The sequence below is a fragment of the Rhinatrema bivittatum genome, chromosome 2 (genome assembly GCF_901001135.1).
Source record: "Rhinatrema bivittatum chromosome 2, aRhiBiv1.1, whole genome shotgun sequence".
Lineage (NCBI taxonomy): Eukaryota > Metazoa > Chordata > Amphibia > Gymnophiona > Rhinatrematidae > Rhinatrema > Rhinatrema bivittatum.
In genome coordinates this window covers 690,536,103-690,551,062 of record NC_042616.1, presented here as the reverse complement: position 1 = coordinate 690,551,062, position 14,960 = coordinate 690,536,103, and the positions used below count along the sequence as shown (strand labels likewise).

Genomic DNA, 14,960 nt, shown 5'->3' with positions numbered 1-14,960 from the left:
CTGGAGTAGGGAGTAGAGCAGTTTTTCTCCTCCTGCCATTCAGGAGCAATTACAATTTTGTCTTTTATTGGTTTTTTTTAATTATATTTTTGTATGTTGTAAACTATTTTATTGTATCTCGCTATGATGGATATTCTGATATGGCACACAATCAAATATGGTTAAAGAAAAATAAACAAACATGAAGGGATAAGGTGAGCCTGGAGACAGAGCAGAGCAAAGAAGGCTGTGACTAGATCTTCCACTCTATTGCCCTTTATATTGATCCATTCTTCATAGTATTGGTCCCAGTGTACCAGGGAGTGTACTCTATTTTTACCCAGATACAACTTTGGTAAAAATATATATATATATTATTTTATATTATATTTTTATGTATTGAACCAAAAATATTAAAAATATTAATTACAAATATTTAATATTTTTAACCAAAAATATAATATATTTTTTATATTATACATTTTTTAATATATCTTTTTTTTTAACCAAAGTTGTATCTGGGTAAAAATGGTCACTGCCATCATTCCAGTATATCCTGTTCAGTTCATATTATTGCATCTTAACACATATAAACGATAAATAGGGAACCACTATTCCTTTACTTACAGGAGAACACAGTTATATAAACAAAGATAACTAACGGGGTCATTTTCCAAGTGGCTCGCACGCGAAAAGTCCCTTATCGCGTGCGATACCAGGATGGGGGCGGAGTCGGCCCGGGAAGAGGAGGAGTCGGGGCATCACCGGAGCAGACTCCATGAAGACGCCGCAGACGGCGAAAAGGTAGGTGCCTTTTCGCGTCCTAGTTCGTGCCCAATAGCTACACCTTCTATGGTGGCGCTATTGGGTGCGAAACCGGCAGCGATTGCACCGCGGCGGTGCGATCGCTGCCGGCTAGCGCAGGTCCGCCCCCCGTTTCGGGGTAGCGATACTTTAGAAAATGAGGCCCTAAATCTCCAATCTGAAAAAAACCCACAAAAACAGATCTACCGACACTTGACCAGACACACTTGGTGGGTTGGATGAAGTCACTAAGGCCTGGATTCATTCTTCGCAGAATGTTGAATCCTGCGAAAACGGGGGACGGGCCTGGTAAAGCCCGCAGCCTTCGCACCATGGCGGTGGGATTTCAGCGGCCGCGGTATGCCGGCTGCCGGCTTTCGCATCGAATAGCGCCACCATGAAAGGTGGTGCTATTGGGCTCGCAACTGGCGACAATAATGTTAGTAACATTATCACCGGCAGCAAAGCCGCCGACTCCGCCCCCTCCCTGCCATGACTCCACCTCCAATCTAATTTGCATGCTATCACACACAAAAAGGGCGATAAGCCTTTGGAAAATAACCCCCTAATTTTGTTATTTCTGTCGGATCCAGGAAAATAAAGGGCCACTAAACACAAAATCTTATAACCTGACAGAAGCATCAATTTCTTTTTCAAAGGAAATTCAACATTTCACGTATTTGTATCATCAGATACAAAACTCTTAAAAAAACCCCCAAAAAACCCTCAACTCAGATTTTCAGGCTATAACACTGTGCTGCTAGCAGCATCAAAGCAGCTTACAGGAACCCAGCAGGAATATATTCTCCTATGTATCAATAACACCCCACGTAAAAAGCAGATCACATGGTACCTCAGCTGAATACTTCACTCCATTGACAGTGTGCTCGGACCCATGTTCATCACAGGATCCCCAATGGATGTGGAACTGCTTTAGTCTGTAGATTCCATTAAGACATCCTCCTGTCAGTACTGCAAACCAGATAACATGGGTTAATGCTAGATAGAAGCCAATTGATTGAAGCCTTACTTCAAAACATAATGTGGCCAATGCAATACTATCACGTAAAAAATGTGCATCCAAACTGGGCACACATTTTTTGAACGCCCGCACATCCACATCTCCTGGGTGCTTGATGCAATAGGAAAATGAGCTACTGTGCTAAAAGGGATGTGCAATGCATAATGGGCCAGATTTTCAAAAGGTTATGCCGTAAATCCAGAGGATTTATGCACTTAACTGGTCATACATGCGCCAGGTCTATTTTCAAAAGGCCCAGCGATGCGCGTAAAGCCCAGGTACGCATGTAAGTCCCAGGGCGGGGCATGGGCGGGGTCAGCGGCCTCCGACACATCAGCCATTTGCTGCTGTGCTGGGGATCGTGCGCCGGCAGTAAGCCGGCGCGCGCAACTTACTTCACCCCAGGGCTGAAGTAAGTTTTGAAACAAAAAGTTAAAAAAAAGAAAAAGGTAGGGGGGAAAGGGCGGGGGAGGTAGGGGAAGGGAAGGTGGAGTTGGGGGGTAGGGAAGTTCCCTCCAAGGCTGCTCCGATTTCGGAATGGCCTGGGAGGGAACGGGGGAAGGCAGCGCGGCTCGGCGCATACAATGCCTTACGCGCGCCGACCCCTAATTTTATAACATGCGTGTGCCTGTTCGCGCATGTTATAAAATCGGGCGTATATCTTAAAATCTACCCCAATTTGTGCATCCCTAGCATTCTGCATTGGGCACCCAGGAGAGTGGCTGTGCGTCCACAACAGCCTGGCCAGAGCTCTCTCTCCAAGCCTCCCGGCAGGGCTGTTTCTTCTAAAAGGGGATTGGTCCTTCCTCTGACATATGACAGTGAATTTACCAATCAGCAGTAAGTGAAGGGATGATTAAATTAATATCAAATGCCCAACACTTAATATTAATTTATTCACTCCTTCAATCGGGCCAGAACTTGGGGATGCTGCTTTCTGTGAGTCCTCCTACTGAGACGCGATGATACTAATAGGAGGACTCACAGAAAGCAGGATTTTTTTGCTTCCAGGCAGGGGTTATATTTGACGTGTTAAATTAGGTGCCTTGGCCACACGGCAATTTTTAGCATTGTAAGGTAATAGCTACTAGCCTCATCTACATGGAATTTGCATGTGTTGAGCACTATTAGCTACGCACTTGATTAGACACAAGTTTTGGACACGCTAATCCCCGTACTGCATCAGGTGTAAGTCTACCATGTCCAAAACGCACATCCAGCCACGTGTTAAGCGGTGTGCTGACCTGAGCGCCCAATAATCGCATCGGCCTGAATGTGTAAATAGTATTTAACCCAGTAAAAAGCATCAAGTAATTTTTGAAAATGCATGGTTATAAAAAAAAGCTACCAGGATCTAAGGAGACCATATGCTAACAGCATACAGGACATAATTTATGAAAGTTTCTCTCATTCTCCACCTCTAGCATCCCTCCCTCCTCTTAAAAAAAAATTACATAGATAACTCGAGCATACAAATCGATTTATGTGGCTCATGATCTGTATTGCTCTGATATCTTAGAGATTTAGAAAACAAATTTGCATTATGTGTCTTCATGTTTTCTAGGTGCAGAACAATTTTATTGGGGGTAGGGGCAATTTTCAAAGTGATTTCTGCAAGTATAAATCATTCTATTCTCAGAAACTGGCTGGCTGAAGATCGCCTACCCACCCTGAGAGGAGGTGTTCCCGGGGTGTTTTTACCTCTGGAGAGTATAAGCATGCACACAGATTTATATTTTCATATCTACTATTGGCCTTTTCCAGTCAAATTCTACCTGCACGAAAAGTGAGTGCAAGTGACTTTGTACCCGTGGCACTTTAACAAGAAAATATATATGCAGTCACTTTGAGAACTGGTGCGAAGTCAGTGGGTAAAGAAAGTGTGCACGATTTCTCCCCCAGTGTGGATAGTTTGAAAATTGTCTCCAATATGTTTACAACTTTGTCTGCCAAACTCTTTTTGCCCGAAGTACTCCCAGACAGGATTGCAATATATCAATTCTCAAAGTCTTGCAATCCAGGTGTTAATGACCGACTGAAGAAAAAACTTACCAAAAGGAAAAAAAGGTAGTGAAACTAAATCAAGGACTAAAAGCAGTAAATATACAAAATAAAAACATAAAAAAACAAAACATACCATATAAGTCGAAACGTTTTACTCTCAAAAACAGTCCTGAAAATTGTGGTCATCTTCTGCATGGCGGCTCAATCTACATAGTGCCGGTACGACAGCACTTGCCGTTGCGCAGGCAAGTCCTCCCCCCACCAAGCCAGGGTCTGACTGGCGCACTTAGAACCACGTGGTTCAGAGCGTGCCAGTGGGACCCTGCGAGGGAGACAGGAGGATGTGCCTGAACAATCGCAAGTTCATTGTCATCCTCATAGCGGCAGCACTGGATCCGGAGGATTGGGGGGGGCAGGGGGCAAGCTGTCCTATTGGTACACTGGGAGACCACAGGGAAGAGGAAGGGCAAATGCCTTCATGATCCAGATAGCAGCGGGGAGGGGGGGGAAGGATTCAAACAGGAGGGGCAGCCACAGAGGAGGAAGGGAAGGAGGGAACGATTCAGACAGCAGGGACAGCCATTTGAATGACAACATCTTACTCTCTGGAAAACAGGCACGGAGAAGAAAAAAAGAGCATTTTAAACTGCATCGCTGAAACTGAAGGATATAGAATGTGCAAAGGAGGCCAATAATTGTGTAGCTGTAAGAAAATGTGACATTAATGAAAAATTCAGTTTGCTGAAAAAATAAAGAAAAGCTGCAAGAAATGCCGAAGTCAAAGAAAGCCGTACATTTCAAAACTGTGCCTTTTGAAGGAATGGAAAAGGATTTGAATAACTGAGTAATGGAATGTAGACAGAAAGGCTACATTGTGACTCGCTTGAGCATTAGGATTTGTGCCCTCCAAATGGCAAAAGAAGAAAAGCATCGTCTGGTTGGTGTTTGCGGTTCACGAATCGATATGGATTGTGCTTTCACCAGCACACAAAGATTTCACAGAAACTGCCTAAAGAGCTTGATGAAAAGATCTGTTCGTACCATAAATTCATTATTCGGCAGAGAATAAAGAATCATTTCACTATGAATAAATGTTGATAATATGGATGAAATGCCAATGACATTTGATATGACTGGCAATCGCACTGAAGTTGATGTTTGTGAGAAGATCATACTTGTAGAAACAAATGGTCATGGAAAGCCCCATTTCACTGTGGTCCTGTCTTGCCTGGCAAATGGCACAAAACCGCATCCAGTGGTAATATTCAAGAGGAAAAAGATGCCGAAGAACTTAAAAATTCCAGCAGGCGTAACTGTTTGGGTTTATCATAAAGGCTGAAAGGATGACGAGGGAACAAAATGGTGGCTGTGCGATATGTTCTGTGCATATACAGAAGATAAGAACATAAGAACATGCCATACTGGGTCAGACCAAGGGTCCATCAAGCTCAGCATCCTGTTTCCAACAGTGGCCAATCCAAGTCACCTGTTGCTAGTAATAGCAGTGGCTATTTTCTAAGTCAACTTGATTAATAGCAGGTAATGGACTTCTCCTCCAAGAACTTATCCAATCCTTTTTTAAACACAGCTACACTAACTGCACTAACCACATCCTCTGGCAAAAAATTCCAGAGTTTAAGTGTGCATTGAGTGAAAAAGAACTTTCTCCGATTAGTTTTAAATGTGCCACATGCTAACTTCATGGAGTGCCCTCTAGTCCTTCTATTATCTGAAAGAGTAAATAACCGATTGACATCTGCCCGTTCTAGACCTCTCATGATTTTAAACACCTCTATCATATCCCCCCTCAGCCATCTCTTCTCCAAGCTGAAAAGTCCTAACCTCTTTAGTCTTTCCTCATAGGGGAGCTGTTCAATTTCCTTTATCATTTTGTTCGCCCTTCTCTGTACCTTCTCCATCGCAAAAGGACGATGCAAAGAAAATGGGGATCACATTTATTTATTTATTTATTTATTTTTAATTTTTATATACCGAAGTTCTTGTAGGGACTACAAATCACTCCGGTTTACATCAGCAATAATTCCAGGAGGTCTGACATCAATGCTCCAGCTGTTAGATGTCTGTCTCAACAAGCCTTTCAAGGACCAATTGCGGCATATGTAGCAATAATGGATGTGTTCTGGTCAAGCAAAGTTAACAAAAGGAGGAAACCTGATGAAAACAGACATTGATTTGGTAGCGAAATGGGTAAAGGATGCCTGGGAGTCAATTCCACCAGAAATTGTCAAGTCGTCATTCCTGAAATGCGGCATTAGCAATGCTATGGATGGATCAGAAGATGCCATCGCTGAATATTCAACGATGGAGACAGCGAAGACAACATTTACTCTGATGGCATCACCAAAGAACAGTTCCATGATTTATTCGGACATTCAGACAATGAAGAATCGGAAGGATTTGAATAAAAGAGAAGGATTCAAATAGCAGGGTTAGCCATGAGGGAGGGAGGCAAGGATTCATACAGCAGGGACATTAAGTTGTTAAATGATGTTTCTTATGAGACACTTTATTCTGATTTTAAAAAATAAAAAAAAGTGATTTTCTTAAGTTATCGGTTTGTTTCTTAATATGATTTCATCATTTCATAAGCCCCTTAGGTTTTACCCTTGACTTATCCATGGGTGACAGATAAATCTTGATTTTGGGGGCCCAAAAATACTCTCGACATACAGTAATAAATAGATTAATTAAAATGTATCTTGAACAAAAAGGTACCTTGAAAATATCACAGAAAAATTAATTCCAATAGGGCCATAGTAGTAACTACCTACTTTAGGAAAATAAAAACCCATCATGTCTGCCATTCCTGATGCAATACCATACAGGCTAACCCAATCTAAAGCTTTACTCTCTCATCCTTGTATTTAAGGATCTTCTGTTAATACTATTCTTTCTTGAATTCTATTACAGTTTTGGCTTCCAAAACCGGGGTGATGTTTCATGTGTACCCCAGCGCTTTCTGTGAAATTTCCTTACTCCTAAAACTACCCCACTTTTGATCTCCATAGCATACCTTGTACTAGAACATCCTTTCTATTGAAAACTGCTTGCTTCTTGTGCATTAAATCTTTTGAGGTATCCAAATGCATCTAACATATCCCCTTTTCCTTCCTAGGGTATACATATTTAGATCCTTAAGCCTCATTTCACACTCTCTGTACCATTTGGTAGCAGTTCTTTGGCCTGCCTGCAATCTGTTTATATCCCTTAGTATATAGACTCCAGAACTGGCCAAAATATTCCCATGAGTCTCACTGACCGGTAACTCTTCCAGCTCTTGCCACAAACTCATAGCCTGTAGGTTTCAGAACAGTGTAATCAAGTACAAGCAACCTGACATCTCTGCCCTGTTTGGTACATCTCAGCAAATCACTTTCCATTTCTGCATCTCAAAATGCATGACCATACATTTTTTGCATTGAATTTTAGTTCCCAAACACTTTCAATGGGTGAATTTTAAAAGCATTGCTTGTGCAAAAAGGCCTGCATATGAGACGCACGTGAGCAACACATATTTTAAAACCTAAAAATTATGCACATACATGAGCAAAACAAAAAAAGGGGGAGGAGTTGGGCAGGGCATGGGTGTTCCAGGATGGGGCCAAAATTTACGTGGGTAAATCCGTATTTTAAATCTGGCAGCTGCGGCACATGGAAGGCTGTTCGCCGCACATGTTTACTTCTGCCCTTGATGAGGTACAAGTCTTCATAAATCTCTGTTTAGGCCTAAAACAACTGGGTGACTGGACTGGGCAAACTAGTGGACTAATTGGTAAAACTGGGAATGGCCTTCACATGAGCATGTTTTAAACTCCCCTTACCTGCATGCATTAAAGCTGACAAAGTCCTAAGGAAGATACGCAAAATACGTTTGCTCAACTAATCGCTTAAAATTAGAGGCATATATGCGCAGCAGACATATTTTAAATCATGTATGCACGCATGATTTAAAATACCAGCATGCTCGTTTTAAAGTTACTGTTCCTGTTTTCTTAGATCGTTTGTCATTGTGTCTACTTTATCTGGAGTATCCACTCTGTTGCAGACCAATATCTGAAAAAAACCCCAAAACATTTTCTACCAACCCCTTTTCAATATTATTTATGAAAATATTTAACAGAACTGGTCCCTGAGACACTCCAATGACTCCTTTCCTTCCAATGAATTCCATTTACCACTACCCACTGTTGCCTATCTTTTAACCAGATCTTAACCTAAATTTTCTACCTTAGAACCACCCCTGAACTGTTCTGCTTACTTATGTTCCTTCTGTGTGGAACACTGTCAAAAAAGCCTTGTTGAAATCCCAGTACACAACATTTAGCACATGCTCTAATCTTATTCTCTGGTTATCCAGGAAAAGAAATTCAGATTTGTTTGGCATGGTCTTCCTATGCTACCTTGGATCCTTTAATCTGCCAAAATTCAAGATATTCCTCTATCTTCTTTTTCAGTAGTGACTCCATTAATCTACCCATCACCAATATTAGAGTGACTGGCCTGTGGTTACCAGCCCTCTCTATTTCCACTTTCATGAACAGGGAAAGCATCCGCTATAGCCAGTGCCCTGGAATCACTTGATCTCCCCAAGATTTAATGAACAGCACTGTCAGACAAGCAGTCAGACTTGGATATATTCCATCTGGCCCCACTGCCTTGGCCACCATCAGTTGTGCTAGTTCCATGCAAACCCTCTCCTCTGCAACTATAGAGGTCTCTACCCCTGGATCATATATACAAAGCTATCACCATGTCACACTGCTTCACCATCTTCAAATTGCCAGACACTGTTAATCCCAAGATCCTTCTCTTGGTCCTGCACACCAGTCTTTCACCCCCATCACATACAGCTCTTTTGGATTACCGCATCCAAGATGCAGGACTCTGCACTTCTTGGCATTGAATCCCAGCTGCCACATCTTTGACCACTCTTCAAGCTTTCTTAAATCACTTTTCTTTCTCTCTACACCTTCAGGCATGTCCACTCTGGATTAGAGAACATGAAAAGTAATTTAAGAAAGCTTGAAGAGTAGTTGAAGAATTGTCAGCTGGGATTCAATGCCAAGATGTGCAGAGTCATGCATCTGGGATCCAGTAATCTAAAAGAGCTGTATGTGATGGGGGCGGGGGTGAAAGACTGATGTGCACAGACCAAGAGAAGGATTTTGGGGTGATAGTGTCTGGGAATCTGAAAACTGCGAAGCAATGTGACAAGGCCACAGCTAAAGCCAGAAGAATGCTGGGCTACATAAGGGAGAGGAATACCCAGTAAGAAAAAGGAGGAGATAATGCCCCTGTACAGATTCTTGAGGCCTCACCTGGAGTATTGTGTTTGGTTCTGGAACCCGTATCTCAAAAAGGATAGAGTCGGTCCAGAGAAGGGTGACCAAAATGGTAAGGTGTCTTTATGGAAGACTTATGAGGAGAGGCTGAAGGATCTAAATATGTATACCCTGGAAGTGAAGAAATACAGGGGAGATGTGATGCATGCCTTCAGATACCTGGAAAGTTTTAATGATGCATGAACGTCAAACCTTTTCCATTGGAAAGGAATCAGTAGAACTAGGGGGTTACAAAATGAAACTCCGGGGTGGGGGAGAACGTCTCAGACCCAATATCAGGAAATATGTCTTCATGGAGAGGGAAGTGGGTGCTTGGAACATAAGAACATAAGAAAATGCCATACTGGGTCAGACCAAGGGTCCATCAAGCCCAGCATCCTGTTTCCAACAGTGGCCAATCCAGGCCATGAGAACCTGGCAAGTACCCAAAAACTAAGTCTATTCCATGTTACCATTGCTAATGGCAGTGGCTATTCTCTAAGTGAACTTAACAGCAGGTAATGGACTTCTCCTCCAAGAACTTATCCAATCCTTTTTTAAACACAGCTATACTAACTGCACTAACCACATCCTCTGGCAACAAATTCCAGAGTTTAATTGTGCGTTGAGTAAAAAAGAACTTTCTCCGATTAGTTTTAAATGTGCGATATGCTAACTTCATGGAGTGCCCCCTAGTCTTTCTATTATCTGAAAGAGTAAATAACCAATTCACATCTACCCGTTCTAGACCTCTCATGATTTTAAACACCATTCTGAAGGAGAATTCAAAGAGGCATGGGATAAACACTGTGTATCCTTAAAAGTTAAAGGATGGAGATAAAGAAGAGCACGGTCCAAGAAAACAAACCGGTAACCGATCCAATGTAGCGAACAGCAGAAAGATGAAAAGATGGAATCGGTGAAAAATGGACTTTATTGAAACTTTCAATAAACTCGGCCAGAGTCGGGCAAGTTTCAATAAAGTCCATTTTTCACCGATTCCATCTTTTCATCTTTCTGATAAAGAAGAGCATGCATGGGGTAAATTGCTGGAGCAGCAGGTACAGAGATTACTACCCTTAGCCAATAAGCCTTAATGCTCTGACGCAACTGCACATCGCTATCTGCTTCGATGGCAGGGGAGGGGGAGAAGGGGAATTGGATTTGGAATCTATCATGGGCCCTTTTATGGTCTGGGGTCTTGATACGCAGATATAAGGGAAAAAGCACAGGACTGCTTCTGCAGCAGAGTCCATAATTTTCTGAATTTTCAAGGCGGCTCATCACCAAGTAAAAATGTTGCTAGCAGTCGTGTTTTATGGATTATCGTAAGGCTTGGGGATAACTGCATGGAGTGGCAGTTACTACCATAAGAACCATTTGCTCTTTTTCTGCCATCATTACTATGTGTGTATATATATATATATATATATATATATATACACACACACACTGTCAGCTATCTGTTGGTCTTCCCCAACCCTTTATTTGCTGAAAACAGAACAATAGATTTGTTCTGTATTTTTGCTTTTACATTACTGTCCACATCACTTTCTTACTTTTTGTTTCTCAGTCTTATAATCTCACCTCTGCACTTCCTCCTTTAGATAACAAACATAAAAACAGTGTTAATGCCCTACTTCACTATGTTAACTATTTTTCTTTGCTGCTGCGGTCCTCTGACAGCAGGGAAGCCGTCCTTGCCGGCGCCTGTCTCTTCTTCCGTCTTCATGGCAGGGAGCCGCTTCTCCTCTGGCTCTCCACGCAGCAGAGACGCCATAGCGTGTCTGCCTCTTCCTGGCTTCCCCATAGGCACGGGCGTGCACCTCTCCTTTACTTTTAAAGGGCCAGCAGTGGGAAAAGCCCTGCGGCCCTCTCTGCTTATAGACCTTCCAACCATTACCACAAAACCTCTACAAATGTTGCAGAACTCCGCCGCAAGGATTCTTACTAACACCAGCAGAAGTGAACACATAACACCCATACTAAAACACTTACACTGGCTCCCCATCAGATCCAGAATCATTTTCAAAGTGCTAACTATAACACACAAGAACATCCATTCACAAACGTCGCTAGATCTAAGCCTTCCACTTCGCCTACACGAGTCTTCAAGACCAATCAGAAACAGATACTTAGGCACCTTACACGTACCTTCAGCCAAGTCCTCACTCAAGAAACGTGCATTCTCGACTGCCAGCCCCCTTCATTGGAATGCCCTCCCCACGGACATTCGCCTCGAAACGTGTACTAGAACATTCAAAAAGAAACTCAAGACCTGGCTCTTTACAAAAGCCTACACTTAAAGGTCTAGCTCAGAACCAAGTCCCAGAACTTGAATCATTCTCGCTTTTATAATCATATCAAACAACTCCTAATTTTTATCCTTGGTCTCACAATTCCAAATCATTAAATATTTGAGCATGCTACACCAATACCTCTTAATCCAGATGTAACCTCAGTTTTTGAAGTCTTCACTCCTATAGAAATAACCGCCAGTTCTTATTTACTTAACCCTATTCTGTAGACGTAAACTTTTCATGAAGACTGTAATCACCTGTATTTATTATAAGAATTTGTATTTACTATTTATATTTATTATTTAGCTATTAACATTGTTCTGTTACCACTTGGTACTATTTCTCTCCTTTACCTCAAACTCTAAGTTCCTACTAAGTTAGCCATGTTATTTATACCCAATCGTTGGATGTAATTGTATATTTGTTTAATTGTTCAATCTGTTTGATGTAATTTTCTGTTCCTTGTTCTGTGTAAACCGAAGTGGTATGCACTAGTGCATGAACTCCGGTATATAAAAGCCTTTAAATAAATAAATAAATAAATGATGATGTCATCCATTCTAGTCTGCTTCAGCCCTGTAAAAGGGCCTTGCTGCCATTCCTCAGTGCCTTCGGATCGGGTTTGCTCAGTGTCTGTGTTCTTCCTTCCGATCCAGGTCTTCTGTGGTCTCCTGTGCCTTGATGGATCTTCGTTCCATGTTCTTCGTGTTCCTAAACTTCGTCTCCTTGATGTCCCTGGTCTCATCCCTTATCGGAGCTCCCTCATCACCTGTCTTCTGTTCCTGATGTTCCAGGTGTTCCGTGTTCAGATGTCCTGATGTCCCAAGTCCTGAGGTGCCATGTTCCTGATGTCCGATGTTCCTGTCTTGACTTAGTCCGTCTCAACTTCAGCTCTTCATCCAATTCCCAAGTCCCTCGTCTGTCCACCTTTCCTGGTGTGCTATGTCGTGGTTCATGACCAGCCCCGGAGAGGCTGTGTAGGGCGCCTCGTAGTACAAGGCCTTCTTCTCATCTGCAGTGCAAGCCTCCGGGAGACTTCTGTTTTTAAAGCCTTGTTCCTGAGAATCTTGTTCCCGATCTACGGAGTCCCCTTGTGCCTGCTCCGTCAATGCCTAAAACTCTGCCAGAACCTGCTCTGCTCCAGTGTGGTCTGTGGAGGGAGCACTGGATGGCCGGTGCCATCTTTAAAAATGGCGTAGGCCATCCAGTGCTCTTACCATGTGACAGGGGCCGGCCAATGGCATGGATACCTTGTCACATGCTAAGGGCAAAAGCCATCGAAGCCATATTGATTAGTGGCAGCTGACGGCCAGGGAGCAGGAGATCGCTCCCGGGACCCCCACTGGACCACCAGGTACCTGTAAAAAAAAATTTTTTTTGGGGGGGGGGGAAGCTAAGGGATTAGTTTTAAAGGGTTGGGGTGGGTTTAGGGGTTATTTTTGTGTGCCGTTTTTCCCGCCCTCCCCCAAAACAATAAGAGAACCCCCATGAACAATATCGTGGGGTTTTCCTATCGTTTTGGGGGAGCCCCCAATTTCTGACGATTTGGAAAATATCGTACGATATTTTCAATCGTCCGTAGCCCAATTCACATCCCTAGTATTTTGTACTAGAATTGTAAGACAAGTTGTGTAATTCCTTGCTTTCTTTCTTTCCTACTGTTGTCCTCTTCTCCTCCTTTCTCTTGTGCTCCTCTCCTTCATATCTACTGTTCTCTGCCTCACATCTGCTTGTGCTCCTTGTCCTTCTGCCTTTGCACCAATTCCCTCTTTATCTCCCTGTGGCATTTTTGCTCTGTCACCTCCTTCCCCTTCCCGCTTACGCTATTTAGCATCTATCGATAGAGCCAAATCTCTACGTACAGCATCACGGTGCTATTTTAACTGCGCTGTGCAGTCTTCAGGACAGTGCAAACGAACCTGGCCTGGCGGCGGTCAGACACCCTAGCAGCCCACGCAGCCCTGGCAAGTGACGGCTAAGGACAAGCACCAGCAGGAGGGAACAGCCCACAACCAGACGGAAGCAGAGCCATGCATGCACGGGGCCGGCAGGAGCTAAAGCTAGCAGCCGAAGTAGGAGCTGATGCACACGGGGCTGGCAGCAAGTAGGTAGAAAATTAATATAAAAAAAGGGGGGGGGGGCCGGGGAGAGGAACAGGAGAAGATGAGTGAGTGAGTGGAAAAGGAGGGGAAAAGAAGGAGGGCAAAAGTGGAGGTGAAAAGCAGGGGAGAGAACAGGAAGAGACGAAAAGGTGATGGGATAAGAAAGATGGAGGATGAGAGGTGGCAGAGACAGTAAAGCTAAGAAAGAGGATCTAAAGCAGTCAAGGTAGGAAAACAAAGAAAAAGCTATGGTGCAGGCACAGAGGGGAAGAGGAAGAGGTAACAAATATGAAGAAGGGAAGCCGAATGGTTTTGCAAGAGACAAAAATTTCACACAAAAATTTAAAAAACTTGGCTGAGGTTTGAAGGTAATGGTATTTCCATCTAAGCCCAAATTTAAGCTTTGCAGATCCTGTGTTATGAAAGATATTTGGGAATGAGTTTTGGCACTGTATATCTGATTTGCATTATACTGCCTGCTTTATTTTGTTCATCGCTTTGGGTGATTTTTAATCCGTAAAGTGATTAAGAGATGCTGTTAAATAAATAAAAGAAGAAATTAATAGCACAGAAAATGAAAAAGAAAAATGGACAGAAAATCTAAATGAAGGAACCTGAGAATAAAACACAAACACTAAAAGAAAAACTGAAGCAGAAGCGACTGGCACAAGAGAGAAGCAGAAGGAAAAATGGCAGAGGCTAGTTGGGGAGGGAAAAGAAAAGGGTTGGTACCTATTTATTTACTGAGTTATTGATGCATCAATTGCACTAGGAAGGCTGGGGGAGAGAGGGTGAGCAATGTGCAGAACCCAGGAGGCAAGAAGGGGAGGGCAGATGAAGGGCTGAGAGTTAAGAAATGGACACTGGCACAACACTCAGCTGGGAACAAAAAAACCTCCACAGAGCCCCTCTCTCTCTGCGTAGAAAATCACATATAGATATAATTTTATACGTATGTGTGTGTGCACGTAGGAGAGAGAAAAGCTGCCATTTCATTACTTCACCGGGTCCTGCTCCAGCCCCGAATGCTAGACTTATAAATGGTAGGGTTCCCAGTACTTGTGGACAAAAAAAGAGGTAGTATATGTTTTAAGATTACAAAGGAGAGAGAGAGAGTTGTTTTGAATTCAAACAAGGAGAGAAACACCTGTCCTGGAAGGAATCAGAAGAGTGAAGCTGGTAAGATTTATTCTAAAGAAACTGGCAGGATCCAGTACAGACAACTTTACAGGCAGGAGCAGTATCATAGCGCAGCAAAACTAAGAAGCAAGATCTGTCAAACTAGTTTTCAAATGCTGTGGACAAAACGTTGTTTCTTTAAAATCCTGTTTATGGTACTTGGTCAAATCCAGGTTTCTGAGCAGCTGCACTGCGGAGCGCTGGGCTGGCTGAAGTTTTGGGAAGCGCA

At 42.9% G+C, this 14,960-nt stretch overlaps 1 protein-coding gene across 1 annotated transcript in view; it reads right to left on the bottom strand.

Annotated features, from left to right (window-relative positions):
• LOC115085500 (carbonic anhydrase 2-like) overlaps positions 1–14,960 on the bottom strand; it is a 50,914-nt gene that overhangs the window by 12,582 nt on the left and 23,372 nt on the right. The window contains exon 4 of the mRNA XM_029591603.1: positions 1,637–1,755. Within this exon, the coding sequence (XP_029447463.1) occupies positions 1,637–1,755 (119 nt within the window). The remainder of the gene's footprint in view (positions 1–1,636; positions 1,756–14,960) is intronic.